Source organism: Larus michahellis, chromosome 1, assembly GCF_964199755.1.
Source record: "Larus michahellis chromosome 1, bLarMic1.1, whole genome shotgun sequence".
Classification (NCBI taxonomy): Eukaryota; Metazoa; Chordata; class Aves; order Charadriiformes; family Laridae; genus Larus; species Larus michahellis.
In genome coordinates, this window is record NC_133896.1 from 156,263,068 (window position 1) to 156,290,534 (window position 27,467).

Genomic DNA, 27,467 nt, shown 5'->3' on the forward strand with positions numbered 1-27,467 from the left:
GATGTTGAAGGATCACCCCCTCCAAACAAGCAGTTCATCCCAGCAAGCAGGAAATCAAGCAAAGGCCTGCGATGATGAACAAGGAGTTCCTGATATAACTCAGACATAAAAAGGAAGTGTACAAGAAGTGCAACCAGGGGCAAGTCACCAAGTAGTAAAATAGAGACATTATATGTGCTTGCAGGGATGGAGTTAGAGAAAACCAAAGCCCACCTGGAGTTCAATCCGGTGAGGGCTGCATGGGGCAACAAGAAGGGCTTCTATGGGTGTATTAGCAGCCAAAGAGAAACTAGGAAAAATATGGGCATGCTACTGAATGAGGCAGGTGACCTGGTGACAAAAGACATGGTAAAGACCAAGGTACTCAATGCTGCCTTTGCTTTGGTCTTCAATTAAGACCAGTGGAAAATCTGGGGCAAGAAAGACTTACTCTTGTTGGAGGAGGATCAGGTTAGGGAACATTTAAACAGACTAGAGATACACAAGTCCATGGGACCTGATGGGATGCACCCATGAGTACTGAGGAGGCTGGATGATGTCAATGCAAAGCCACTTTTAAAGGTCATGGTGTTCAGGGAAGATTTCAGAGGACCTGAAGAAAGCAAATGTCACTCCTGTCTTCAAGAATGGCAAGAAAGAGAATCCACGGAAGTGCACACTGGTGGGAAGGTGACGGAGCAAATAACCTTGGAAACCATTTCCAAATATCTCAAGGACAGGAAGATGATTTGGAGTAGTGAACATGGGTTTACAATAGTAAACATGGATTTGCAAAGGGTGAATCATGTCTGACCAACCTGTTACCCTTCTACAAGGATGTGACTGGCTTAGTGGATAAGTGGATCTTCTCACTCATCTGCTTGTGGATGTTGTTTATCTTCACTTCAGTAAGGCCTTTGGCAGTCCCTCATAATATTCTTGCAGACACGCTGATGAAGTACAGGCTAAATAAATGGACAATGAGGTGGACTGAAAGCTGGCAGAACTGCTGGGGTCACAGTGTTGTGATCAGTGACATGAAGTCCAGCTGAAGGTCACTCAATAGTAGTCTACCCCAGGGGTCAATACTGGGGACAATACTGTGTAACATCCTAATGATTGAACTGGATGATGGGTAGAATGTACCCTTCACAAGCTTCTAAATGAAAACCGGGAGGAATGGATGAAACACCAGAGAACTCTGCTATCGTTCAGAGTAACCTGGAATGGAGAAGTGGCCCACAGGAAACTCAAGAAGCTCAGCACAGGGAAATGCCAAATCTTGCACCTGGGGAACAATAATTGCATGCACCAGAGAAGGGTGGGGGCTGACCGGCTGGAAAGCAGCTTTACAGAGATGGTCCTGGTGGGCAGCAGGTTAAAAATGAGCCAGCAATGCACCCTTGTGACAAAAAAGGCCAGCAGTACCCTTGTCTGCATTAGGAAGAGCATCACCAGCAGTCCAGGGAGGTGATCGTTCTTCCATGCTCAGCACTGGTGAGACACATCTGAAGTGCTGGGTCCAGTGCTGGGGTCCCCAGTGTGAGAGAGACATGGACGTACTAGAGTGAGTGCAGAAAAGGACTACGAAGATAATTAACAGACTGGAGCATCTGTCATAAGAGAAGCAGCTGAGAGAGCTGGGACTGCTCAGCCTAGAGAAGAGAAGGAGAAGGCTCGGGTGTACCTTACCAATGTGTATCAATACTTGATGGGGGAAATAAAGAAGATGGAGCCAGACTCTTCTCAGTGGTGCCCAGGAAAAGGACAAGAGGGAAAAGGCACAAACTGAAATACAGGAAATTCCATTCAAACATACGAAGAAATATTAAACACTGGGACAAGTTTCCCAGAGCAGTTGTGGAGTCTCCATCCTTGGCAATACCCAAAGCCCAACTAGACACAGTTCTGAGCAACCTGCTCTAGTTGACACTGCTTTGAGCAGGGAGGGTTGGATGAGACAATCTCCAGAGATGCCACCCAGCCTCAGCAACTCTGATTTTGTGAGGAGGGTCAGAGCCTACCTCAGGATATGAGCACACTAACAAGTTCTCTCGAAGTCCCATAGGTTGTGAATTTAGCAAATATGCCTCAGCAACCTTACTTTCTGGGCATGCATGCCCTCACTACAGGTTGCTGATGAGTGATGCCACCACATCACACCAGGAGGCTGTGTCTGGCCCTAAATGATAAGATCCTCCCCTCAGAAAACTCTAGATTGTGTTAAAGACAGGGAGAGAGCTGTCTAATCTGCCTCCAACAAGTACAGGAAGACCCTCACCTTGGCACTGGTCTCCTGGCTTACACAGCTCTCCTAACCTTTTACACCTCCTTCTTCTTAAAAAAGACATTGGTCCTTTTATTGGTTTGGTCTTTTAGCACAAGTGTGCTTGTGCCTGGAAGCAGCACTGTTCCCTGGGGAGAGAGGTGATTGATTAATCCATACCAACTATTATCACTGCATATTTCTGTGCAGCAAAAAGGTCAGAGCTGTGACATGGACACAACCACTGTGAATACGGCTAATACATTTGCATGCACCATCATGGCAAATGAGCACGTTCCTTCATGCACCGAATTTTGAAAAGCAAGCCTGCTGCACTAGTAAAGCCAGCTTTCTGCATTCAGTCTGCTCTTCTCAATGCATCTGTATGTGCCATCAGCCCGGCAACCCCAAATCAAAATAAATAAGTGATGACTGAGTGTACAAAAATAACCGAGATTAGATAAAATTAACTTTATCCAGGCACCCACAGAACTCAACACCTAAAGCACGCAGCTTTTAAGTAGAGGTACACTGGGGATGCTGAATGGTTGCATTGGTAAAAGCTTCCGTTTGAACAAGATTTTCATGCTACAGAGGTGCTGTGGTCTGCCTGTCTACTAAGGCATTTATATGAATAAGACACTACACAGACATTAAGAAGTGTTTAAAATTATCCAACAGTATGCCACGCTGCATTAGCACCCATTGGATTTTATTGGCTTCCCTAATAACAAAGGCAAATGAGACACACTTCAAAGCTATAAAAGTATTCCTGATGGACTGCTCGTAAAATACTTGATATTTTCATAGTGTTCACTGTAGACTGTGTATGAATATACGATACCTACCACTCCTTGGTTCTACTTGATTTTACTGCTTATAGCAATTCTGGTGGAGACAGAGCTACTTTTACATGTATATGTAAGTATTTATATATTTCATCTGTTAACAGTTGCTTTAAAATATATAGCAACAATATTCTGTTTAACTAATTTGATATCCTTTGATACCAGGAATGTCCTTGATAAGTGTCATTCGAACAGAGCGATGCAATACCTTCCACTAATGTGTAATATTTTTATATTAATATATATTAATTAATGCATTCCCCTTCTCTGCTTCTTCGAGTAACTCTCTAACTGCAAATGGGCAGATGGGAAAGATCTGTTGGTTAGAGCTGTGCTGATATAGGCAAAGGAGAAACACCAGTAGGCTGGCAAAGAGAGGAAGAATTCTGTATAAAAATGTAGTTGCATGCTTGGGTTTATTTACTGATGTAAAGGAAAAGTGGATGGGTTTTATTCCATCTTTCTGAGCACTGGAAAAGAAGATTTCTTAGCTAATTATGTATGAGAGTGTTTGTGTATAATGGGCAGATACAGTCAGATTGCCATCAGGCTAAGATTAGAAAATTTTCAGAGGTGTCAAAAAAACCCTGGACACCCATTAATTCTCTTTAATTTCAGGCAAATAAGAATTGCTCAGCCGTGAACCCTACAGAGCAAACTGTAGGTGTCCCCGTTCTTGCACGGTTCTTATTTTAATATTTTGCCTGCATGTGTATTAGAACCTGTGGGTGATGAACAGACAGCTAAGAGGGAAGGCTTTACGCCAAGAAAGAGAAGATTTAGTCCAAATATAGAAGGTTTTTGTTTGGTTGGTTGATTTCTTTTAAGAGCATACAATAAAAACCTCACATTCCCTTTGACGGTGGGAGCCTTGTAATACATTATTTGTGTAAGGAAAGTATTCTTTGAACAGTATCTTTGGTGGATTTGATACAATGTCTGTGGGGGAGGAGGTTGTATGGCTTTTAACTGAGCTACGGAAAGTAGGTTTTTCTATTCCAGCTTTTGTTCCCTTGGAGAACACATATATTTTGGATAACATGGGGAAAATTCCATGTCCCTTATGTGTAAGTCAACTTTCTGAAAACTGAGATATAGCATAAACCGTATTGACTGAAATTTATGCCATACTTTACAGACACAAAATATGGCTAATAATTTATTGAAATAATTACATAGTGAAGGCTATTTTTTTCCAATTACAGTATTTATTTAGTCTTAGCTTCCATGGCTGCATCGATAGAAGTGTAGATTAACCAGTGCCAGAGAATGTTCTCAGGCCTGAAATTCGATCATCTAGCCCATTAAATTGTTAGAATTACGCCTGTGATGGCTTTGGCCTGGGCAAACTATCACTCTTCCAAAATAATTTCTGGGCATGGTTTGGAAATTAGCATGGGCCAAGAACCATTCCCAGTAAGTAACTTGGACATTGCCATGCTGCCTGTGACTCTAAGAGACTTCAAGAGTAAGGACGTGGGCTTCACCATGCCAGTTGGCCTGGGGACCACAGAACGGTCCCAGGCACATGTAAATATAGATGAAATTGAGGAGTCCAAAACCAGACTAATGTTTTTAGTCTCTCATTAACTTGAAGTTTCTCATTTTCTGTTTTCTTCCTACAACTTTTTTGTAGGTCCTTTTCATCCACAGCAGAGCTAGCAATGAATAGGAGAGAGAGCTGCCAAGATTTTTCAAGTTTAGTCCTCAAAGCAAACCGAAACATAACCCTTCAGTGCCAGCTCAGCCTCGTGCCAACAGCTGGGTGTTCTGCAGATTATCACTCCCTTCAAGATCAGGCTCTCTGCTAACTTTCTGAAAGCAGGAATGCAAATAGGAACAAATAAATGTTATTAGCGACTAGCTTTTGTGCCTTTCTGGCTGGCTGGCTGGAGCATAGGTATGTGTGTCTGCCTCACACTTACTGTCTGAGAGGACATGGCACATGGGAGCATACAGACCCAAGAGCTTTCAAACCAAAGAGAGAAGAAACTCATGAAAGGAGGTACCAACATACTAGGAGTCTGGGAAAGCAGGCAGACCGGATCACTGTCTGGGGACCTGAGATAAAGCTGATTGGATCCCACCCTGTACAAATAATGAGAGGAAATGCTACAGATCTTTTGTCATTCCTCTCTCTCTCTTCCCAAGAGCTGTTTCTCAGTATTTTTCATCAACATTCTCAATGAGATACATGTCTCCTGAGGAAGACCACTGCTAGGAGATCCCAAGGATTCATAGGAGTGATCAATACAAACATCTTTGTGCTTTCACTCATAAACATACAAAAAAAAATGTGCATTTTTAAAATGCTACAAACAGCTTCCATACTGGCTGTGACAAGATGGTATTAAGCAACATCTGAGTCTAAGGTGCAGGTCAGTGTCCTCAATACCATGGTGAGGGGGTATCAGCTTTAAGAAATAAAACATCTTATACTTCTGTTTACTCCTGAGCCTTGCAACTCCCACATAAAGCACATGATTATACCTTCTGGAATGAGAAGCAGGGGTGGGTTTTTTTGACATTTGTTTTGGGCTTTTACTCATTGGCAGCTAAACATACAATTCGCTTTTCAGTTTGCAATTTCTGGAGCAGAAGAGGCTTTCAGAAAACAATTTATCTTGCATAATCTAACTATTTTAAGAAAAAAGCAGAAATAATAGCCCCCCTTGAACTCTCCAATTCCAGATTTACAAATATTGAACCCACATCAACTGATGGAAAAGAAAATAAACTAATTACAATAACCATTTTAAACTGGCTATTTTCTTACAAACCTCTGTCTTCTCATATGCCTGATAAACAATCTTTAACCTCTTGGTAGACCAATAGAACGCCTTACCCGTAATTCATGAGATGTTAAATTTTTGTACCCATAGTTTACAGATAGATATTAAAATACTGCTCCTCATTGAAATTTATTTCTATAAGTAATGGCATTATTTTCATAAACTTTGCATTTCAGAAAGCAGCGGGGAAGAGAGGGGTCACTGCCCATCTGTAGGAACCTCTGGGCAGGAGGGAGCATGTGCTCCCGCAGGAAAAGGTACCTCCTTGGACAGGCCATCAGACCATGGGGCTCAGTGGGTTGCTTTTCTCTCCCTTCAACATCAGGGATTGCTCTTCTGGGAGTGCCAGGCATCAGCTCCTGGTCTTTGCTGCACTGGAGTGAGGAGATGTGCTCTTTCCGTCAGTGCCAGGGACGCTAAAGGGGCTGGTACTTGAACCAGCCACTGCATCTCTGTCTCTCTCATTCACTAAGAAACTCAAAACACAAAATAAATTGGCTGTAAGCATTTGGCTGACAGCAATGCTGTGGTTGCTACAAAACCCCAGGTTTTAAAAAACTATGACCCTGAAAGGAAGCCCAGATGCTAGAAAATAAAGTCTGGAACACTATGGAGAGATGCCTGAAAGACAAGAATTGTAAAAAAAAAATCTGAATTTTATTTGAAATTAAGGAAGTTGGGGAAGTACAGTTATGGGAAGAAAACAAACTGTACTGGTGGACTTGGCAGTGTTAAGTTCATGGTTGGACTCAATGATCTTCAAGGTCTTTTCCAACCAAAATAATTCTATGATTCTATAATAATTCCTACCTGCTTTGCATTTTGACCATGAACCAAGAAAGTCTTTTCTAGACGATTAACAGCTTTTTTCTCATTGACACCAAGTTCATCATCAGCTTTTGAATCCAAATGTCATTTTAAGTTTTACTTCATCAAGTGGGCCTTCCAAGTCTTTCCACTTCAGCAGTTATCCTCCCTTGTGGTACTACTGTTTGTTTCCTACTTTTTCTTCTGTGTTTTGTCCTCTTGTGTGAGAGTGTCACCTGGACCAACAACATAGGAAGCCCTGGGCTGTCTGGGAGTGCACAGTGCATGCTGGCTGGGATTTGGATGGTGAGTAATAAAAAAAAAAAGAGCAAGCCACTTCTGAACTCCCACAGTCCTGTATCTGTGCAGCAGCCTAGCCCCGAGGTTATGCTACTGCCAGGGGCTGCAATGGGCTGGACCATCAGGAACAGAATGTTTTCAAATTTTTTGCCGTTTTTAAAAAATTCCGCCCACAATTAGCAAACTATATTAAGAAACTATAAGCCCTAGAATTAGGGTTTCACATGTTCTTTTGACCTAAGTTGCAGACTTAGAGGCTAGAGGGTGTTGATTCGGATTCTACATGTATCGCCCCTGCTTAAGGGGCGATGCATGTCAAGAGCTTCCAAATGTACAGTTGAGCAAACCCTTCAAAGTGATGTAGAGGAAGCCAGAGAGATGGGATGCTTCTGTCCATGCCATACTCCTACTGTAACTACAACACATTAGTGACCCCCTGGTGCAAATAATACATTCCCAGTTTTGTTTAAATATTTAGGAGGCAGTCGTGACAGTATTTGCTTACACGCTTTGGGTGAGGTTGTGCCATGAGAGCAACGCTGAGAGTTTCACCCTGGACTGCAGTCAGCACTTGCTCTTTCTTATGCTTTTCCATCTGTCCTGCATGAACTTAACTTAGGAGCTAATTTTCTTCCTGAAACGCTGGGCTCCAGCCTAGGGACCCTGCCTGTCTCGACTGCAATGCTGAAATAACCCAACTCCAGCGCTGAAAATAGGAGAAAAGCAGCTGGTGTGGCTTAAACACTTCTTTACTCTCACAAACCATATCTACTTCACACTGTGCTTTCCAGGGCTTTTTTTAGGATTTCTATTTAATTTTAAAGACTAGATCCTACAGAATCCTCTTCTCTTAGTGGTTGGGAGCAGTAGATATTCATTTCAGATCCCTCAAACCAGCAAGTACTTGGAGTACCTGTATACTGTCATGGCTGAAAAACACACATACATGGATCTGTCTCACTTCTTTGTATTTCCTCATTGATTTTTCCTCAATTTAATCTTTTTTGTAGTGGTAGCCTCAGTCTCACTCTCCTTTATTTGGGAGAGATTTCTGTAGTACTGCTACAGTCAAATGAAAAGCCTCCAGACGCTGGAGCTGCACCATTGATGTGTGTGATGATGTGCACAAACAAATCTATCCTTGATGTGGACAGACAGGTCTGTTCACAGATGGATATTGTTCCATCAGGAGAGGCTAAATCATCTTCAAACAGGTTTTTTTCTTTCAATGGCTTTTGGCCAACATCTGCCTGGCATGAAAGTGGGAGGAGAGGCCCGTCAGCCCTCACCAGCACACGCAGTGCAGCAGGACATGTAGAAGAAACATGAGTTGACTCCCCTGCACATCCCCACGGAGGTTTGGCAGCCCCGGTGCCTTTAGCTGAGGCAGATGTAGGTGGTGGCAGGAAGACACGAGGTGTGCGCAGAGCTTCTGAGTGACACCATGCCCGTCTGCTCATGGGCTGCCGTGCTGCAAACCAGTATGTCACCAGAGGCAGTTGCTCTGGCTGTACTGGGGAGCGGGGGCCACACAAGGCTCCAGTGCGGAAGCCTTCTCCTGCCTTAATACCCCAGACCTCTGGCAAATCCAAGCCTGGCACTGGAATGTGACTGCTTTTCTTCAGTCAGGTTTTGCTATCTCACGTCTCTCAGGATGAGGCTGTAGATTTTCCCATGATACCTGCTATTTTGTGTAGTTAAAAACTTAGATTTGCCATTGGCTTTTACACAAGTTTCTAACGATGCAATTAGCTGATATTATTCAGGGCTGTAATTTTAGTTATTGCTTGATGCAGTTAGATATTTAATTGCTTATTATAGTTGATTACTTACATTGATTACATTACCTTGATTATAGGGTTTGTTATATGAACTGATTGCTCTGTCTTGATTATAATGATGTTGTGCCATGTGAGTAATTAACTTTTCCACAAGAACGCAGGAACTGTTTATTCTGTTTCTGGTAATGCAACTCAAATATATGAAATACAACCCATCTCCTCCCTTTTGCCTTAATGCTATCAGAACATGTAAGAAATATATAAGTCTCTAAGTATACTACTGCAGGAAGTGTCATTTTGCAACACACTAACCTTTACACATCTGAAATACTGAATATCCTGCTGACTGAAATCACGGAATCACGGAATCTTCAGAGTTGGAAGGGACCTCTAGAGATCATCTAGTCCAACTCCCCTGCTAGAGCAGGATTGCCTAGAGCACATCACTCAGGGCTGCATCCAGGAGAGTCTTGAAAGTCTCCAGAGAAGGGGACTCCACAACCTCCCTGGGCAGCCTGTTCCAGTGCTCTGCCACCCTCACCGTAAAGAAGTTTTTCCGTGTATTTGAATGGAACTTCCTATGTTCTAACTTGTGCCCATTGCCCCTTGTCCTGTCGCTGGGAACCATTGAAAAGAGCCTGGCTCCGTCCTCCTTCAACCCACCCTTTAGATACTTGTAAACATTAATCAGGTCCCCCCTCAACCTTCTCTTCTCCAGGCTAAAGAGTCCCAGCTCTTTCAGCCTTTCCTCATAAGGGAGATGCTCCAGTCCCATAATCATCTTGGTTGCCCTTCGCTGGACTCGCTCCAGTAGTTCCCTGTCCCTCTTGAACTGGGGAGCCCAAAACTGGACACAGTACTCCAGTTGTGGCCTCACCAGTGCAGAGTAGAGGGGGAGAATGACCTCCCTCGACCTACTGGCCACACTCTTCCCTATGCAGCCCAGGATGCCATTGGCCTTCTTGGCGACAAGGGCACACTGCTGGCTCATGGATAATTTGCTGTCTACTAGGACCCCCAGGTCCTTCTCCTCAGAGCTGCTTCCCAGCATGTCCGCCCCTAACCTATACTGGTGTTTGGCATTCTTCCTTCCCAGGTGCAGGACCTTACACTTGCTTTTGTTGAACCTCATTTGGTTCTTCTCTGCCCAGCTCTCCAGCCTGTCCAGGTCACGCTGGATGGCAGCACGGCCCTCTGGAGTGTCAGCCATCCCTCCCAGCTTGGTATCATCAGCAAACTTGCTGAGGATACACTCTGTCCCCTCATCTAGGTCATTAATGAATATATTGAACAAAATTGGACCAAGGAAAATTGGAAATGTAGGGGGTTTACTTTTATAACGCTTTTCTGGATTTATTTTACATTAAAGAGAAGGAAAAGAGGCTGCATTAAATGTGTCTAGTTGAGCAATATATATATTGAATACCTAAATATACAAATAAAAACAACAGTGTCGCAGTGTTGACTTTAATTTTCAGGGCATGGCACACCACTGACACGGACCTTTAAATATCTCCATTATAACGCAGGTAATGTAATAACAGCTTTATGTATGAAACTGTTATGTTAGGCATTAAGCAGAAAACATGCAGAAAGTAGGTGTTTATGCCCAGCAATTTGCCATCAAAGCTCCCTGTCATGCTTGTAAAGGGAAGACCCCCACCAAGACACATCACAGCACACTAAAATCCAGCCTGAAAGGGTTCGTACAGATGGAAGGGACTGCCGGACTGGGCCCCAAAATCTAAGAGAGCAAAAATTCCATGAGAGAAGCCCCAGGAGGAATGGAAAAATGTGAGTTGCAAAATTAAAATGGTCGAAACAATTAGTGAAATGATTCACGCATATCCTGATTGCTCAGGCACAATAAGCTTTTCCCCATCTCTACTGGCTTGTCATTTTGAAGCTCACACGCATTTCAGAAGATTAGAGATTTTTCAAATATATGGTGTTAAGTGCACCAGAGGCAAAAAAGCCACTGGATATACTACTGGCTGGGAGTGCGGAGAGACCTGCCTCACCTGCGCTGAGGCGTACACACAAGGAAATTCTAGGCAGGTTCAGTAAAAAAAATATATTAACTATGATATCTTAAAAACACACTTTTTCAAACTTGGAATTTCTCATCAAAGACTAAATAAACATATTACTAATGTGAACTTTCATCATCTGTCAATGCTGGTGCAACACATATTTTAATAAGCTCTTAATAGCGCCATTAATAAGCATCAATCAAAACTTTACTGCATACCTGGGAACATACTTTTCATGGACACTATTTGCAACTGAATAATCATCCACCCACAGAGAGAGACATTCCTGCTACATGATATTATTATTCGTACTAATCACGGTTTCTTCTTAAAGATGAAACAAATAAAACCTCTGTCTTTCTGAAACCTTTTGCTAGGGCAAAAAGCAGCATGCTTAAATACCCTAAATTTTCACTCTAGTCAAATTTAAGGACTTTTACATGCTTTGCTGATTTAGATCCACGTGAATAGACAGCACCTTTTCCTTTTTTTAACTCCACTAGTTTCTGCACAGGGCAACTCAAAGCGTTGTTTTTCTTTGACAAATGATGGAAAAAAATGCCAAGTATTTTTGCTGTAGTCTGAAGTCTGCAGGTGGTTACTCCCTCTCCCCTTTACGTATCTGTGTAGCAGCTTTGAATTTTTTTCATAGAACATAAACATCTGTTGATAGTCTAGAAACATTTCTGAGAATAGGAAACAATGAAGGTAATTATCTTCTGCTGGCAGCACATCAGAGGGAAGCAAATTGTGCTTTTCAGAGCAAACTGCAAGGCCTTTGCCCCCATCACCTACCTTTTTTAGGATTAAACTGTAATTAACTTGCTTTGTATGCTTTGCATAAATTCCACCAGGGCTAGTGCTTTTAAAGATGGAGGGAGACAGTAAATCTCCCTTGATCCAAGCTGCTATTCTACATTGCTAAATAAATTCCGCCCCCCCACCCCGTCCCTCCCTGAACTGATTTTTGGATGTATAGGAGCCACACAGATGCCAAAGACTATAATCTATGGAAACAGACGTAGATTATAGAAGACTATATTCTACGTACAAATGCAGAAGACTATAATTTATGGAAACTAGAATACCAGTGTAATTTTAAACATGGATCGAATCCTGCTTACTTTCTCACCTCTCGTATTGTTTGTCACACTAACAATATGATTATTAATGTGAGTGAAACATGAAGATTTTCCCTCCATATCTCTGGATTTGATTTACAATATACTCAGTGGAGTTCTCACCTATCTAATTACACCAGAAGCAAAGCTAAAAGAAAAAGACTTCATTTCCCGAGCCAAAGAAATTGGAAGTGCCAGATTTGCTATCACCCCAATGCACTGAAAATTCTTCCCTGTTGCACATTGACATTGTGTTCTCTGTGAGACAGAATAATGTAACTAAATGGACGTTAGCTTTCATATACTCGAATGTGTGGGTCATTCCCATAAATGGGAGTGCAAACTCCTAATTTAAAATAAAAGAGTAGTCTTCCTACCTCCCTATTGCATGCAATTGCAGTAAGATGTCCCTTACTGCATCTTCAAGAAATTGTTACCTCAAAGCTGCATTGCTGCATCTTGAATGACCAAACTAACGACATTAATGAGCGATCTCAATGTGGGCTGTTACCTCTCAACGAGGGAAGCCAATGGACCCATGTTTGTGTCATGGGGTGAGGAGAAGCAGGACCAATCCTTGGTTTTGCCAGCAGTGAAGGCTTTTGTCCTACACAGTGGTGCAAATGAAGAGCCGGGAGAGCTTGAGACAGCCTTCCCTCTGCCCCGGTCCTGGGGCTGCAGAACAGCACGAGGAGACCATGTAGTAGATGCAGAGAGATGCTGCTGGGAAAGGAACCATGAATCTCTCTTATTCCTTCCCATCGACAAGCGAATTGCTCGTTGACATCCAAACACAATGTGTGTGTTGCCTAATAGTTTAGACATTCGTGTTTGATTGGTGCAATTCCAATCCTTTTCCCCCTGAAAAACAAGTCACAGCAGGGAAGGAAAAAAAGGCATTTTAAAGAATTTGCAATTCGGCTAAACCTGAAAAGAATTTCAGCGAGGGAAAAAAAAAAAAAAGAGAAGCTGTATAAGCAAGGGGGCTTTGTCCCTGCCGATGCGAGAGGCTCTACAAACTGGAGGGGGGGGGATCTTAAGAGGTTCTCCAAAAAAGGGTTGCCATTATTTTTCTTACTGGAAAATATCTGGCAGCCAAATTAAAGCATCCTACCAGCTCTTCTGTAACGTCTATATATTCGGGCTGTATGCATAGTATATACCTGTCTGGAAAGAGAGGAATACCAGACTGCAGATTCTTGGGGACAAATTCCCTGAAGCCCTCCCCTGTCCCTTATACAGTGTAGGTTCTCTGCCTTCTAGTCCAGAAAACATTAGCAAAATGACAGTTTTGCCCTAAAGCCCTTGGATGCATCCAATATATTCATCATTGGGTTGTCTTGTGTGTTATCCAATATCTGAGGAATAGTGTTTTTAGTAGAGATATTATTTCAGTTATGTTCATGTTAAGGATTGCATTTCCTCTGCAGATTTGAAGGCCAGCAAACCTGGATCAGAAGTCTTGATAAATGGTTTTCAGCTGTTTTTAATCTGTGAACCCCTAAATGTTTTCCAGCAGGGAACAGGTCCTGGCACCATACAGAGAGACCTGCTGATGAGAGGCAATAGAGTTTTCACCTGACCATAAAAATAGTTCACAGGACCCTTCTTTGAAGACCGTGCTCTTATAATGACCTTCTGAATAACATGGGCTACATAATTTCGCCCCGAGACATCTGTGTCAAGTTCATAACTTCTGGATAAGCTTCATAAGATCATGTAAAAAGAAGCTTGCGATTTAAATATTTCCGTGACAGAGAACCATCCATACTCTTGACAAAGCTGTTCCCATAACTCACTATTGTCAAAACTATGCCTGTGTCATGGTTTGAATCTGTTTAGCATTGATTTCAACCCACTGCACTTTCTTGTGCTTTTGTGTGAGAATAAAAGCCCTCTGTTACCAGATAAACTTTGATTATGTAGATACCTTAGAGAGACCACGATCAATTCACCTCTCAACCTTTTCTTTGATAAACAAAATAAATCAAACTTCTGAGTACTGTTGCTAGAAGGTGCCACTCCAAATTTCAGATTTTTCTTCTCTGAACTCCTTCCAAGTTGATAATACCCTTTCCAAAGCACAAAGAAACACCAGACGTGGAGTCAGTAATCTAGCAATGGTCCCACAGGCGATACCTGTATTGCCAAATAAAAGCCGGAGACCAATCTCCAGTTGAGGCCACATGGTCCCACCCACACTGCTCATACCCACACAGCTTAACATTATCCTTGTAATTCAGATTTGTTTTCAAGAGAGCTTGTAGGGGTGGTCTGAAACTGAGCTGAAGTGGCAGCTAAACTTTAGACAGAGGTCTGATGCTTAAGTTTATTCCATAGCAGCAGAGTAGACGTGGCCACTGATACCTTACAAAATACTTGTCATCATAGGCAACTTAGCTTCCTCTTGCTAGTAGACACTACTGTCCATTAATTCATGGGTTATGTTAGCTCAATTAACTACGGTATCTCCCTGGAAGATTACTGTACCACATAGATGTTTCATCCCTCCTTGGACCTGCTGCTTTCCAAAACACAGTGGCTCCATCCTAAAGCTAGGATGTCCTTTTTCTCTACTCTCCTCCTTGTGTGTCAGCTGAAAATACTAGCATGGCAAAAAGGCATCCAAAAAACCCTCCTTTGGCCCAGGAAGTTTCTTTTGGCAAAAACACAGTAACTTACAACAGCACCAATATAACTGCAGTTACTGTAGGGGAGATCTTCACCTGAAAGTAGGTGATTCTGCCAGAGCAGCCAGCAAAGCAGAGCTTCCAGGCTCTGCTGTGGCAGGAAGAACCAGACATCTGTAGATATATGTAACTCATTCCAGGGCCCTCCATTAGGCTGGAGACTTATCCAGCATGAGGAGCTCTTGTATCATCTGGATTGTGATGTTCAAAGAAGAGTATTCATCCTTTCATTTAAAGTATACTCAATGGCATCTGGATGCATGAACATAACTGTTACCTGAATGTTATCACGGAATCATAGAATCATAGAATGGTTTAGGTTGGAAGGGACCTTAAAAGATCATCTAGTTCCAACCTGGGCAGGGCAGGGGCAGGGATGGGCAGGGACACCTCCCACTAGACCAGGTTATTCAAAGCCCCGTCCAACCTGGCCTGGTCATCTTGCAGTACAAAAGAGAAATCTTAGCAGACTGGCTTAAGCTGGTTCTAAGAGTCCTCCTTTGCTGCAACCCCTAAATTAAGTACATAAAAAAGAATTAATCCCCAATTGCAATTAAGCACTACTATAGGAATGAAATCTGTGCTTCCCATCTCAGTATCAGATGCAAGGTCTAATACTGTTATTTAATACGGATGGATAGTTGACCGTTGGCTTCAAAATGCACCGCTTGCAAAATTAAACACTTTGTATTTAGGAAGTTTACCAATAAAACATCTTCCACTTGGGTGGACCATGAATATAAAAATCTCTACTGAACTAGTGCTAGTTTTCAGTTATAAATGTTTAGTGCTCACTCTGCTAAAAATACCAACAAAACCCTTTATGGTATATGCTATGCCATACTATTGTATTAATGAGTCATGCAGGATGGAAATGGAATTAAAAGTAATTAGCTGTAATTTTGTCTCATGTAGCAGCACGGAGAAAGTAAAATGCGTTTAGTATTCTTCTCCAGAGAAGCTAGCTAACTTAATTGCAATGAGAAATTCTTTGAGTTGTGTTTTCTACCACCAGTTGTCAAGGTAACAACTTTGTTAGACACGGAATACAACTATGTGGTTTTTTTCTTCAAAGGAAAGACCAACAGGCTTGCTCAGAACATTTTCAAATGGCTTTTTAGGAGATATGGCTTGAAGTGTGCAAGGCTTTGGGATGTGACAATAAGCCGAGTCACATGCCATGGGCTTACAAAGTCACCCTGTAGTAAAATGCAGTGGTCACCAAAGAAGCTGCTGGGCACCCCTGCTGCAGTTCTTGCCTGTGTGTCTGTAATCTGCACAAGAAGCTTCAAAGATGGGAAAAGGATCAACATTCTCGGCCATTGCATGTGCAACCACCAGATGGTGCCATCAATTCTTGAGCACACACATGCAGCACCTGCATCTTCTGCCCAAGGCCTGGGGAAGCTCGCTGCTGGGTGGGTCTCACACTCTGTGGTCCTGTGCTTACAGCGGACATCATCAGATCTTCACGGCATTTCAGACTGTACTTCTCTGACTAACTCACGTCCCAAGCTGAGATCTCATAATGTTTGATTGTTTCAGTCATCGTTGGATTTGCCACTTCTACCTTGGCTCTACGCTGGCTTTAAGCTAAGCCAAGTGAATGCTGCAGCCCCAAGACCTGGTCCTGCTGTGCCTCCCTACCGCTTGCCTTGGGCTGGCACTGACAGTTGTCTGTCTGTCCGTCTGTCTGTCTATCTGTGATAAAAGCACAAGGGGAGAGCTTTCCCTTCAGCCTGCCCTAGGCAGGCTCTGGTGCCTTAGTACAAGAGGCAAGGCAGAAACGTGAAACCAGGGGAAGGAGGGTGCCGCTCTTGGACAGCCACCCTTATTTAAAACCCCACAGTTACTTTTTTTTTTACTTCTGACAGCTGACCTGTACTCTGTAACATGTAAAACACTGCAAGCACCAATGTTTGCTGAGGCTGATAAACCTCAGAGTGCCAATGCAGCTTCTCTCCTTGGGAGGGAAGCTAGAGCACCGAGTGGCTGTGGTGATTTTGCAGCTTCTCAGGCATAAAGGCATAAAATAGTACATAACTAAGAGTATTTTACACATGCTTTCTGTGAGAAAAAAGCAGCACTTAACTCCCTGATCTGGATTCTGTAGCGCAGAAAGGTACAACGCAAAACAGCCCTGATCTAAATCCTCTGGACAAGCTGAAGGAACCAAAATCCAAACCCACTCACGTTACTTTCTGCTGGGGCTGGCTGGGACTGCAGATTTGGAATGTATTTATTTGTTCTCCGGATGGGGGCTGCCATCTTGATATTACTTAGTACAACAGCTTTGAGCTCTACCAACCAGAGACCAAGTCACGTCACCCCCCAGATGAAAGACACCATTTTCCCGTTGTCAGGTCTCCATGCTTCCCAGAAAGTAAATTTATATAATGCCACCCCTACTAAACAGTATTTTGAGTAAACATCCATAAAAAAAGGACAAATATCTGAAGTTTACTTTCTAAACTCCCAAATCTGTAGGTAATTATGCAGCTGATAGGCCTCAGCAGCCCACACACTGCACTTAAACTGTTTGGGTGAAGATCCCATGCGAGGGATAAGTACTTTAGTGTCCTCCTGTTCAGCTACGGGTTCATTTCAGGGCTAAGTGCCTGATGATACATTCCATTTCAATTAATTCCTTAAGCCACGGCTATCAAGAGGAAGAAACTAGATCAGCTGAAAATGAAATTAAATGAATGTGACATAGAAGTCATTTTGCAGAAAAGGCGAGGAATCTTAAGGGACAACTTAACACTACCAGGTTTGGTGTGCATCTCATGATGGACAATCAACTCTGCTCTCCCACAGCACACTCCTTTTCTTTATACACGTATCCCTCTAACATCTACAGGAGTTTGGATAAATTCAGTCATCAATGTAAAGCTGGCACATAGACATAAAGTCTATAAGAGTGCAAAATGAGAGCCCGGGATTACAGCCTGACTCTTTTTCTGTTCCAATTCTTGCACATCTGAAGTTCTCAGAACAGCTTGTGAGAATCTGCTATTGTAAATCAGAATCTAACGTGTGTCTCTGCTTTTAGGCAGGATGGGAACTTGAACCTTTGCTTGAAGTGAGTGATGTCCTGCCTCAGGCACCAAGAAGCATTTCCTCTATATAAATGCAGTCACATTAAAATGCATCAGCTAGACAAGATCACTTATCACCAACATGCAATTTCAAAGCCACTGCAACACACTTTTATCCCAGAGGCGCTACACTTGGGATCTAGTCTCCTTCAGAATAACTACTGTTAACAGACTTATCCTACACCAACAAAAATGTACAGATCATCTCTTACTCGTCCGCCATTTCATTACTATGATCTAAGGCAGTCTGTAGCAAGAATAAAAAAGTCCCCAGATCTCCATCATCAAAGCGGCCATTTGTGTTTGTGCTTTCTAGTGAAGATGGGCAAACCCCCACTGATCTTGGGCAGGATAATCTTACGGATAAATGGATTTTATCCTTTCTCTGGACCATGTTTCCCAACGTTTTCACATTCCACCACTTTCTCAGTTTCTTATTTGTAGAGACTTAAGAAAATTCTTGAATGGATTACGGTCTATTTGTATAACAATACAGGTCTCAAATCACAAAACAACAAAGCAAGATGCTCTTCTCCTCAGGCTCTTATAACATGATTTCCCTTAGCATAGTCCATTTCAGGTTTCAGTTCCAAATACAGCATCTCGTCACAGTGTTTTCTCAAATCCCAGTAATAAAGTATTGAAGTACGCCGTGGTGTTGGCTACCTATAGAAGCTAACCTGAAGTGCATCTGATTATTCTGCTAATTTGTCACATCACCATTCACAATGAGAAGCTGTAAGCAGCTTATAATCTTTCAAAGGATCACCACCCATGACACTATCCAAGCACTCATTCAAAGATGCGCCCATTCAGCCCACCCAGATAAAAAACATGGAGCTGCTTTTAGGAGGCCCCTGATGACTATTTCAGAGGAACATCTTGGAAGCACTTCTAAGACACTTTAGCTACACAGCCCTTGGCCAAGTTTTTTCACCAGACCTTACAGCTCTCCGTGGCAGAGGAACCCAGCTCCGAGCACGAGGGGACAGCACAGTGCGTATATGCAGCAGCTCTGACCTGTAGATTTATGCTGCCCCTTCATTGCACCACATAAAATCAGACTGTCTTAAAAATCACTTCCTTTTAAAGCAAGTTCATGCCTGACCATAAACCGCATTAAACCAGAACTTCAGCTAGGAGGATGTAGCAGTAATTAATGATAAGGTACGTAAGGGTCATTATCAAAGTCTTAGGCTTTATAAACACAGAAAATTCAGCCCAGTTCATGCTTAAAAGAAAGCCAAAAATGGTAATGAAATGGCAATTAATAGAGCATCCACACTTTTTTATTATTTTCTGTTGGTTATAGAAATTTAGAAGAGAAATGCTAGTGCATCTTTAAAAACAGTTGAACCGGAATCTAAATTCTTTGACTGTATTCTGTTAGGTTTTGTAGTGTCCACATAAAATCCTGCATCTGTGCTGGAAAAACCTCAGGCAACAGTTCAAGACGACTAGGTACTAGGTTGGCAAAATAAAAAATGGATGTGTTTGTGGACAAGTTGAACATATGTTAGCAGGATGCTTTTGCAAAAATGATGGCCAACTGCGTACAGGGCTGCATTAGCAAACCATCACCAGTAGGCTGGAGGAAGTGATTATTCCTTTTTGCTGAACACTTATGAGGCCACATCTCAATGTGGTGCCCAATTTTAACCCCTTTCCACTATAAGAAAGACCTTGACAAATTACAGTATCACCACTGGAGGGCCACAAAATGATCAGAAGATTGAAGGACAGGATGTACCAGGATGGGTTGAAGGAACTGGGCTTGTTCAGCGAGGAGAAAGGAAGGCTTAGGGGTTTATTTATTGCTATATTGAACCACCTGAAGAATTGTTATAGAGAAGACAAAGCCAAAGAGGTGCGTAGAGAAAGGATAACAGCAACAGTCCCAAGTTGCAATTTCACTGCTGTATCTTCTGGTGTTTTTGTTGGTATTAGCCCAAGCTCTTCAGCTCTGCTTTTTCCTTTTAGTGAATCCCCTCTCATAAATCTGTCCAGATGTGGTAAGTGAATTCCACTCAAGACCAAAAAGCAGTTCTTATAGTCAAGTGGAGAGGACTTCCCCTGCCTGACCCCTTGGTTTCTCCTAGAGCTTTCAGGAATGTCAGAGTCTCTTTTTATCCCATACTTCAGGAAAATGCAACTGGCCATGTGTCAGTACCCATGTTCCATGATTCCCAGCTGAGCACGTGAAAAGCGGATACAAAGCATTTGTCTCCACAGCTTAAAATATGTCCCCATGCTTTTGATGCCTGTCATCTTCCTAACCTTCTCAGGAAGCTCTTGCAAACAATTTCCTCATTTCATAACTGGATTTCTTGCTAATGGCTATTTTAGGTTCTGCCTGGGAGATACCTGCAAAGCTAAGGATCATGGGGCAATGGTCAAGACCTGCAGTCATGGATAGGAGGGTAGCAAGCACTGCAGAGAATGTGTATGAGGTGGGTCGGGGGGTCTCCCTGTGTGCTGAGAGGATGCTGTTGAATGATTTCCGTTAGCTGTTGCACAACTGGGCTATTCTCATCTGCTAAATAACGAAATGCCTCAAGGAAACACTAATGCAGACAATGGATTCCTGTGATCACCATATTTTTCTGAAATAACATCACTGCACATTCATACCAGCTTTGATTTGTTTCATTCGATTCTAGCTTCTTCTTTTTTTTTTAAGGTGAAAAGTGCAGCTGAAGGGAACAATGGCAAAATTAACTTTACACAGTAAATTACATCTGCATTATTTTTTAAATAAGCTACTGCTATTTCAAATCAAGCTAACTTTCCTTCAGTGTTCTTAATTTTATAAGTGCTGTGCTCCATAGCTTTATATTAAGGAAAGTGTTTTAAAATGAATCTTAAATAATTTAAATATCTCTTTTCTGAAATACATCCCATTCCTGGAAGAATTTTTCTCAATTTTATGCCTTCTTGGGAAGAAAATAGAACAGAGAAAGTATTTTATTATTCTATCCACAGTTTTACAAGAGCAGCAGAAAATGTGCAACAGTAATAGTCTCCATTCCACAGCAGGCACAGACTAAGAAAAATCTATAATAACGTGATTTGTCCTCTTCACATCCCTCCCAACTCAAATGAAGTTAAAAATAAAATGAAAAACAGGAGACATTTCTTATTCCAAATTGATGTGAAGGATGTTGTGTTTGTTGTTGGTCTGAAGCCTGCCTGGCTTCATCTAGTTCTTCTCTCTCCAGGAGAAAAGGGACCTGGAACCTTGGTATCAGCACCCTGATACTGGGGACAGAAAAGGGAATTCTGCCCAACTCCTCCTCATGAAAACATTATGGATTTAGTGTAAAGCTGGGCACCCGCTCTGACGTGCCAGGAGTTTGTCCTTTCCCTGAACAGGGGACAATTTAGTCCCATTCTCCAGCAGTTATCCCCCAAAAGCAGGGGCCAAAGTGGCAACAGCACAACACAAGTCTGAACACAGCTGGTACCGGCCTGTGGGGAATGGACTGAATGCGATATTACTGTTCTCCCTGAAGGAAATTAGCTGTGATGCAAAGAGGAGGTAACACCGTGGCAATGACACCATAGTCTGCATGACACATCTTCTTTTGATAAGGCCCCCCCCTCCTGTAAATCAGATTGGGAGTGTACTTAACACTGCCACCCCTACAGATTTCCCCAGCTGCATTTGTCAGAGAAATTAAGTGATGTACACCTTTATTTCACCTGATCCTATTAAGCTCCTTATTAGATAGAGGAGGAGAATGAGATTAAGTGAGTGTGACCATGTTGACACACAAATTAGTTTTCCAATGAAATGGTACTACTAAGTATTTCTTTGTTCTATAATACGTGAAGGAGACCAGAACTGACAGATGTAGTAAGACTCAGTCCAAATGTAAACAGCTGGAAATGGATCTCCATGAAGCGTGTCATGCCATGACTGAAGCAGCTTCATGTCATTGGGTTGTACATCTCCCGCACTCTGAGGGATGGCTAGATGGTGACCAGCCCCATCCAGTCTCCAGCTCTGCGCAGATGATGCAGTCATACCCAGTCACTGACTTAACGAGGTACAGAACTGCACCCAAGATCGTAAAATGCCGCCTTCTTGGGTGAGTGCAATGACTTTGTGCCTTGGGGCTCTCCTACGACAGCTCGCTGGCATACTTCCTCCCCAGAGGGCACTGCAACAAACTGAATCCCTTTTAGTCCATAGCGACACATCAAGGGCATGCCATGACAGCAACCAATGCCACACAGCTATTTGTGCTACAATAAAGAGGAGGTGAATATAAACTCTAGGTATTATGTATAAGAGGTTGTTTCTTCAGATATAAGGGTATAAATATATTTGAATATGATACTGTTGTTTGATTTAGATAGGAAGCAGTGCCATTTCTGGAATAGCTAAGTAACGTATATGAAAGGAACTTAAAGCCAAAAGAGTGCAAATTGACAAAGGAAACAACTAGAAAGATGACAGGGGCGATGCCTGTCTCTGTGTCTGAGACTGAGCACACACACACTGTCCTCTGACACAGTAACTCGCCTCAGAGAAGGTGACACCGTGTCTACCCTCAGCGTTGGAGGGCTGAGGCTGCACAGTTGCACTGCAGTTATAAAGTCTAAGACTGTACAAGTGCCATCTGAACACTTCCGAATGATTTTAAGCAGCTCCCATGGAAAGGCTCCCTGGGCTCACCCTAATCAGAGACCAAGTTATACTAGGTGTCATCCAGAGCAACAGCAGGGTGAATCCGAGTAAAAGCAGGCCACTTCAGCATCTGGCAGGGTCCGTTTAGCACAAAACATGATTACAATCCAGAGTGTTTATTCATGCTCAAATTGCACAACTTGGTTGTTTATACCAACAGATGTCTCCTTCCTTGTGCAATGCACATGAGGTTCTGAAGCCCACATTTGGTTTAAAGTCCTCTTCAATAACAATAAAAAAGAAATCAGTTTACAGCTTTATGCTCCAAGTGATCCAAAGCCTAATTATTCTGATGCATTTGCTAACAGAAAATTTAAGTATAGTTCTACTGATGCCAGTGGTGTTGTGCTGCCCCTCAATGAACATAAGCAGAAAGATGAACAGCCCCATGATATTTCAGAGCAGTGAGGGGGTCATATACCCTCACACTTGCTGTGTTATGCAGCACACTACATCTGAGTTCTAGTGTCTATTAGAACATATAACTCATTATTTCCTGATGCTTTTGGGAATCAAGGCTCGATTAAAAGGTTAGGTTCAGATTGATTTTTAGGTATTCTATCACAAAAGACAGAACAGCAAACAACACGTCTATTATGCACGCTGGCATATTCAAATGACCCCACAACTCAAGTCTGTCTTGTTCTTCTATTGATCCTTTTTGTCTAATATTTTAATTTGAACTCTGTAAGTCAAAATAGAAAAAGCTTTGTCTAGTGCTTACACAAAAAGGTCATGAGAAAGATTTCTAGACACTTACAGACAGTAATGAACTACTAGTAACACTGCAGCTACTGCAGTACTGCAAATGCCTATAAATGTCCTTTTGAAGCAGAGATGGCAATAGGTTTGGAGGAAGGAGAACTGGGTTTTGAAGATGCACTGGAAATACTAGTCGCTCTGGTTAAATGACCTACCCTTTGATGGCAGGCAGATGGTGAATTTGGGGTTTGTCACTCAGTAGGTTCCCCCTTCACAGTACCTCTAACCAAAGCCTGCCAGTTCCTCTGCTGTCTCTGCTCCAACAAAATGTTCCCTTTGTGCCATCACAATCCACCTCCCTCTAAAGATCCCACAGGGACTTCTGGTGCTCATCACCGCCTTTGGTGTGTTCCAAATCCTGACCATGCCCACAAAACCTTTGTGCAAAAGGAAATAAATGCTGGTGGTGGCTGAAGTGTCTTCCCTTTCCGAAGCAGGTATGCATTTTAGCACACTTGTCATTACATCATTTTACATGACTTCTGCATTTGGAACTCCCTGAGAGATAATAAGCAGTTGGCACTATCTCTGGGTACTGGCATGATGGGCTTTCCTGTCAATTTTTTGCCAAATGACATTTCTCCATCAAGGAGAACTATCAAAAAACCTGATGTGCTGCTAGACATAAACCAAAAGAAAATGCTTTCCTGCTACAAATTACATAAGTGATCAAAAATGAAAGATGACAGAAAATCACTGTACTTACTATGTGTCGTGCTGCAAACACTCCATCAACTATTGCACAACAGAATGCTGCTACCACGCCAAAGCTGATAAACACGATGGAGGCTACTAACTGAGAAGAAAAAAACAGATTGAGTAATGTTTTCGATAGAATTCTTTAAGTTAAACAATTACACTAATTTTTCTAGTATTCTTAAATGATGTTTCCCCCTGCTGTAATGCACTTTAGATCAGTGCTGCAGGATGCCAGTCACACAGTAGAAAAAACGCAGAAATTCTCGATGCTGGGTTGACATACCATCAAGTCTACTAGAAAAGCTTAAATATCTCTACAGGAAATGAGGTCAGCTGTAAGAGTTATTAAATTCAACGGTGATTTCTTCTAAATCAACTTATTTAATAAAACAGCAGTGGTGTCCATAGGGAGCACGGCAAAAAGCCATGTTCCTGTTGGCTCACATCAATCTCCAGAGCTTTACTACAGTGGCAGTAGTTCACACACACACATAACCAGCACTACACACTAGTTCTTGGGAACCTGCTGCATTCCCCCTGCAGCCAGCTCCATCCTGCCGTAAGGAGGCAGAAATCCTCGGAAAGCACTGTTGGCTGCATCACCCTTCAACCTCCGCTGTCCCTTGGCTCTCCAGTATGGCGGGTCACGTCTTGCGAATCTGGCTGTCTAAAGATCTTGGCGTGCAACTCATAGATCAAAAAGGCTGCGGGCTCCTTGTAGAGAGCTATTATCACTGCAGACCAGTGGGCTGTGCTGCCCTGTGGCACCTGCATTTGCTACAGACCCCAATCTCTTTATTTGAAAAAGCAGCAGTGTTTAAAAGTTCAGATTAAGTCATTATTGTCTGATACCTCTATCCTGTTTTTCAAGTCATAGCAGTCAATCATATAATTAGTGGGCTTAGCCAGGTGTCTCCAAATTGCCTGAGCTCAGGACGAATTTACTGGAAGCTGACCTCAAGGTGGGTTTTCATTTCACACATGAGCAACTTATGGATGATCTACAATCCCCAAACCAACATTTTCCACTTATGGAGATAGCTTAAGTCGCCTAATGAGTATGCTGGCCTTTCGGTTTCACCATATAGCTATAAGAGACCACATATACAGGTGGACAGTAAATTGTAGAATAGACAGGAGCTATGGAGTTGGCTTTGCATTCCTCAGTCATGTTGGTGAGCATCTACCCATTCAAGGAGCTGTGTGAGAGTCAAGTGTTGTCAGCCAGAGTCTGCTGTTCTTATCCATGACTACTAGCAACTACTCCAGTGAGTGGTCCCTTTGAAATGAAGAGAACAATTTCTTGACTGAAGTAATATTTATTACAATGCCAAAGTGGCAGAATGTGACAGTCAGAGGCTCTTATGACTTAAATTGACATCTATATGTATAGATAAAAGAAGAAATAACACAAGAACACCACAAAGAAATCCTTAAAATAAAATTACAGATTTATATTCTCTCTCAAACCTCCCATTGCTTATTGAGAACGTGAGAAACACATAAACAAAGTACAAACTTAATTACTTCTAAAAATTGCAGCCAAGACAGCCAAATGAAGAGCTGTTGTAAATTCAAAAGCTAATTTTCCTGAGTGGTAGGTGATTGCTGGAGTTGTGAGCTAGCACTGTCAAGAAAGAAAAGCAGTGCAGTTCATTTAATCATAGAGAATTTTTGTTGATAGGCGAAAGAAAGAGCACTTTTAAAAAAAAATAAATACCGGTCCATCTCATCTCCATTTTTAACAGCAGTATGTTTTGTCAGGAAAACTATTCATTATTTACAACAACACATTTTAACAGTTATTCAAGAAACAGTTTTGGTCTTGCTATTCCATTGCTCTGCAGCCAGGCTTCTCCAGAGCTGTTATTATCAGAACATGTTTACTCATGGTTCTGATACAGAATACAACAATTTGGTTATTTACAAGGCAACCATGAAACTAGTTATTAAACAGTGAAAATCATACTGTGTGGGCCTAACAATCAAAACCAAAAGCAAGTTGTTTAACAGAGGTGCTTTAGCAAAGAGGAGAGCAAAACAGCCCTCAGAATGAGGGACTTTTGCACATAGTATTATCTGAAGAGCTGTTATCTTCAGTCCTGTCATAGGAATACGAAAACATGCAAAAATGCAAAACTAGTGAAAGGCTGGACCATTAAATTCCCCCGTGCTGCCTTTTATTGCAGAATTCACCTGTCTTAGATAACCTCTTGTCCTTCAGCAGGCACACAGCACCGCTGGCTGCACTGTGTCAAGTGAGCCCCGTGAAGGCAACAGGGGCCGGGGACACCCCGTGGCCACAGAAGCTGGTCACGGATGATGTTCAGCTATCAGAAAGGCACCTGGCATGGGCACTTGGCCACCAATAGTGATTCCCAGGCATGGTTTTGGAGTTAAGAGTTGGCCACAGTCCAGATCCAACGGGGAGTTCGATGCGTCCACGCTGGCTGCAGCCGTGCTCTCACGTACCCACCACACCTCAGGTCTCCAGGCACTTTCTGTGCTGAATCACACGCTGCTGGCACCGTCTCCCCGCTGTGTGACACGTGGGGACATGCTGCCAATGTTTGCCAGCAGACACAGAAAATCACATCGGTCCCCAGCATAAGCACCCGCCTGCTACAGGCTGGTACCTCGCTGGCTGTTTCCAGCATCCCTGAGAAACACCTCTGCGAGGCTCCCCAGGCTCGGGGTCTCTGTTCTAGCAAATACCTGCTTTCCCCATGGCTCTAATTTAGCCCCTACCTGCTTTCAGTCGAAAGGCACAACTGATCAGGTAATGACAGCCACTTCTAGCACCAGATGCTGTGTGAGATGCCTCATTCTCTCAATTTAGACTAAGTAGATCTGAGACTTTGGAAAAATGCATGGATTTGTTTTTGAAATCATCTTGTTATCAGCTGTAAGTTACATTACATCTAACAAATTCACTTTGCTCATGCTAAATGGTCTCCAATGTCTCCAAGGATTGTGCTGTTCATCAGGTCTCTCTGCGATTTTTTACCAGGCAGAGGAAGAATCACAATTACCCTGATCAATGTAAATTGAGAAACACCGTCATCCAATACCTTTTGCTCTGGAAAGTGAAGGCTTTGCAAAAGGCTGTGTAAATGTTATGCCACAGGTTTCTAAAGCCCTTTTTATTCCCGCACAGGTTCAAGCAAACGCATTTGAAAAAAAAAAATAAAAATGCATGGTGCAGTTTGTTGTAGGTTGCCCCTAACATCACATTCCCCAAAATACAGTTTAATTCTGTGGGCCTTTTCACTGGTTTGATTTCCCTATGTCACCAAGCTCAGAACTTAATATAGGCTTAAATAAATCTGCTGCACTTTTTCAGTACGCTGAGGACGAAGATGTAAGAGCCGAAGTTTACAAAAACTACATCACAAATCCAAAACAGAGAATGGCTTTCCACCCCTGGTGCAACCTCAGCTTGCATCTGTTGCCTTGGCACTTGAGCATGGCTCTAGATTAAAAGACCGCAAAACTAAGACAATCAAACTCATTGCATTGCATTTCAGATGCTGCTATCGACTAAACGCTGCCTGTCTTGTGAGGTAGGTTGGTATAAAAAATACTTTTAATCATGAGT

General features: G+C 42.5%; 1 protein-coding gene across 2 annotated transcripts in view; it reads right to left on the minus strand.

Moving 5' to 3' along the window:
* The window catches only part of TMEM255B (transmembrane protein 255B), a 79,271-nt gene that overhangs the window by 24,142 nt on the left and 27,662 nt on the right, over window positions 1-27,467 (minus strand). Inside the window, exon 4 of one of the 2 annotated variants that reach the window (XM_074560820.1) lies at window positions 23,877-23,966. The exons of the other annotated variant lie outside the window; for it this stretch is intronic. Within the exon in view, the coding sequence (XP_074416921.1) occupies window positions 23,877-23,966 (90 nt within the window). The remainder of the gene's footprint in view (window positions 1-23,876; window positions 23,967-27,467) is intronic. 2 annotated transcript variants of the gene reach the window in all.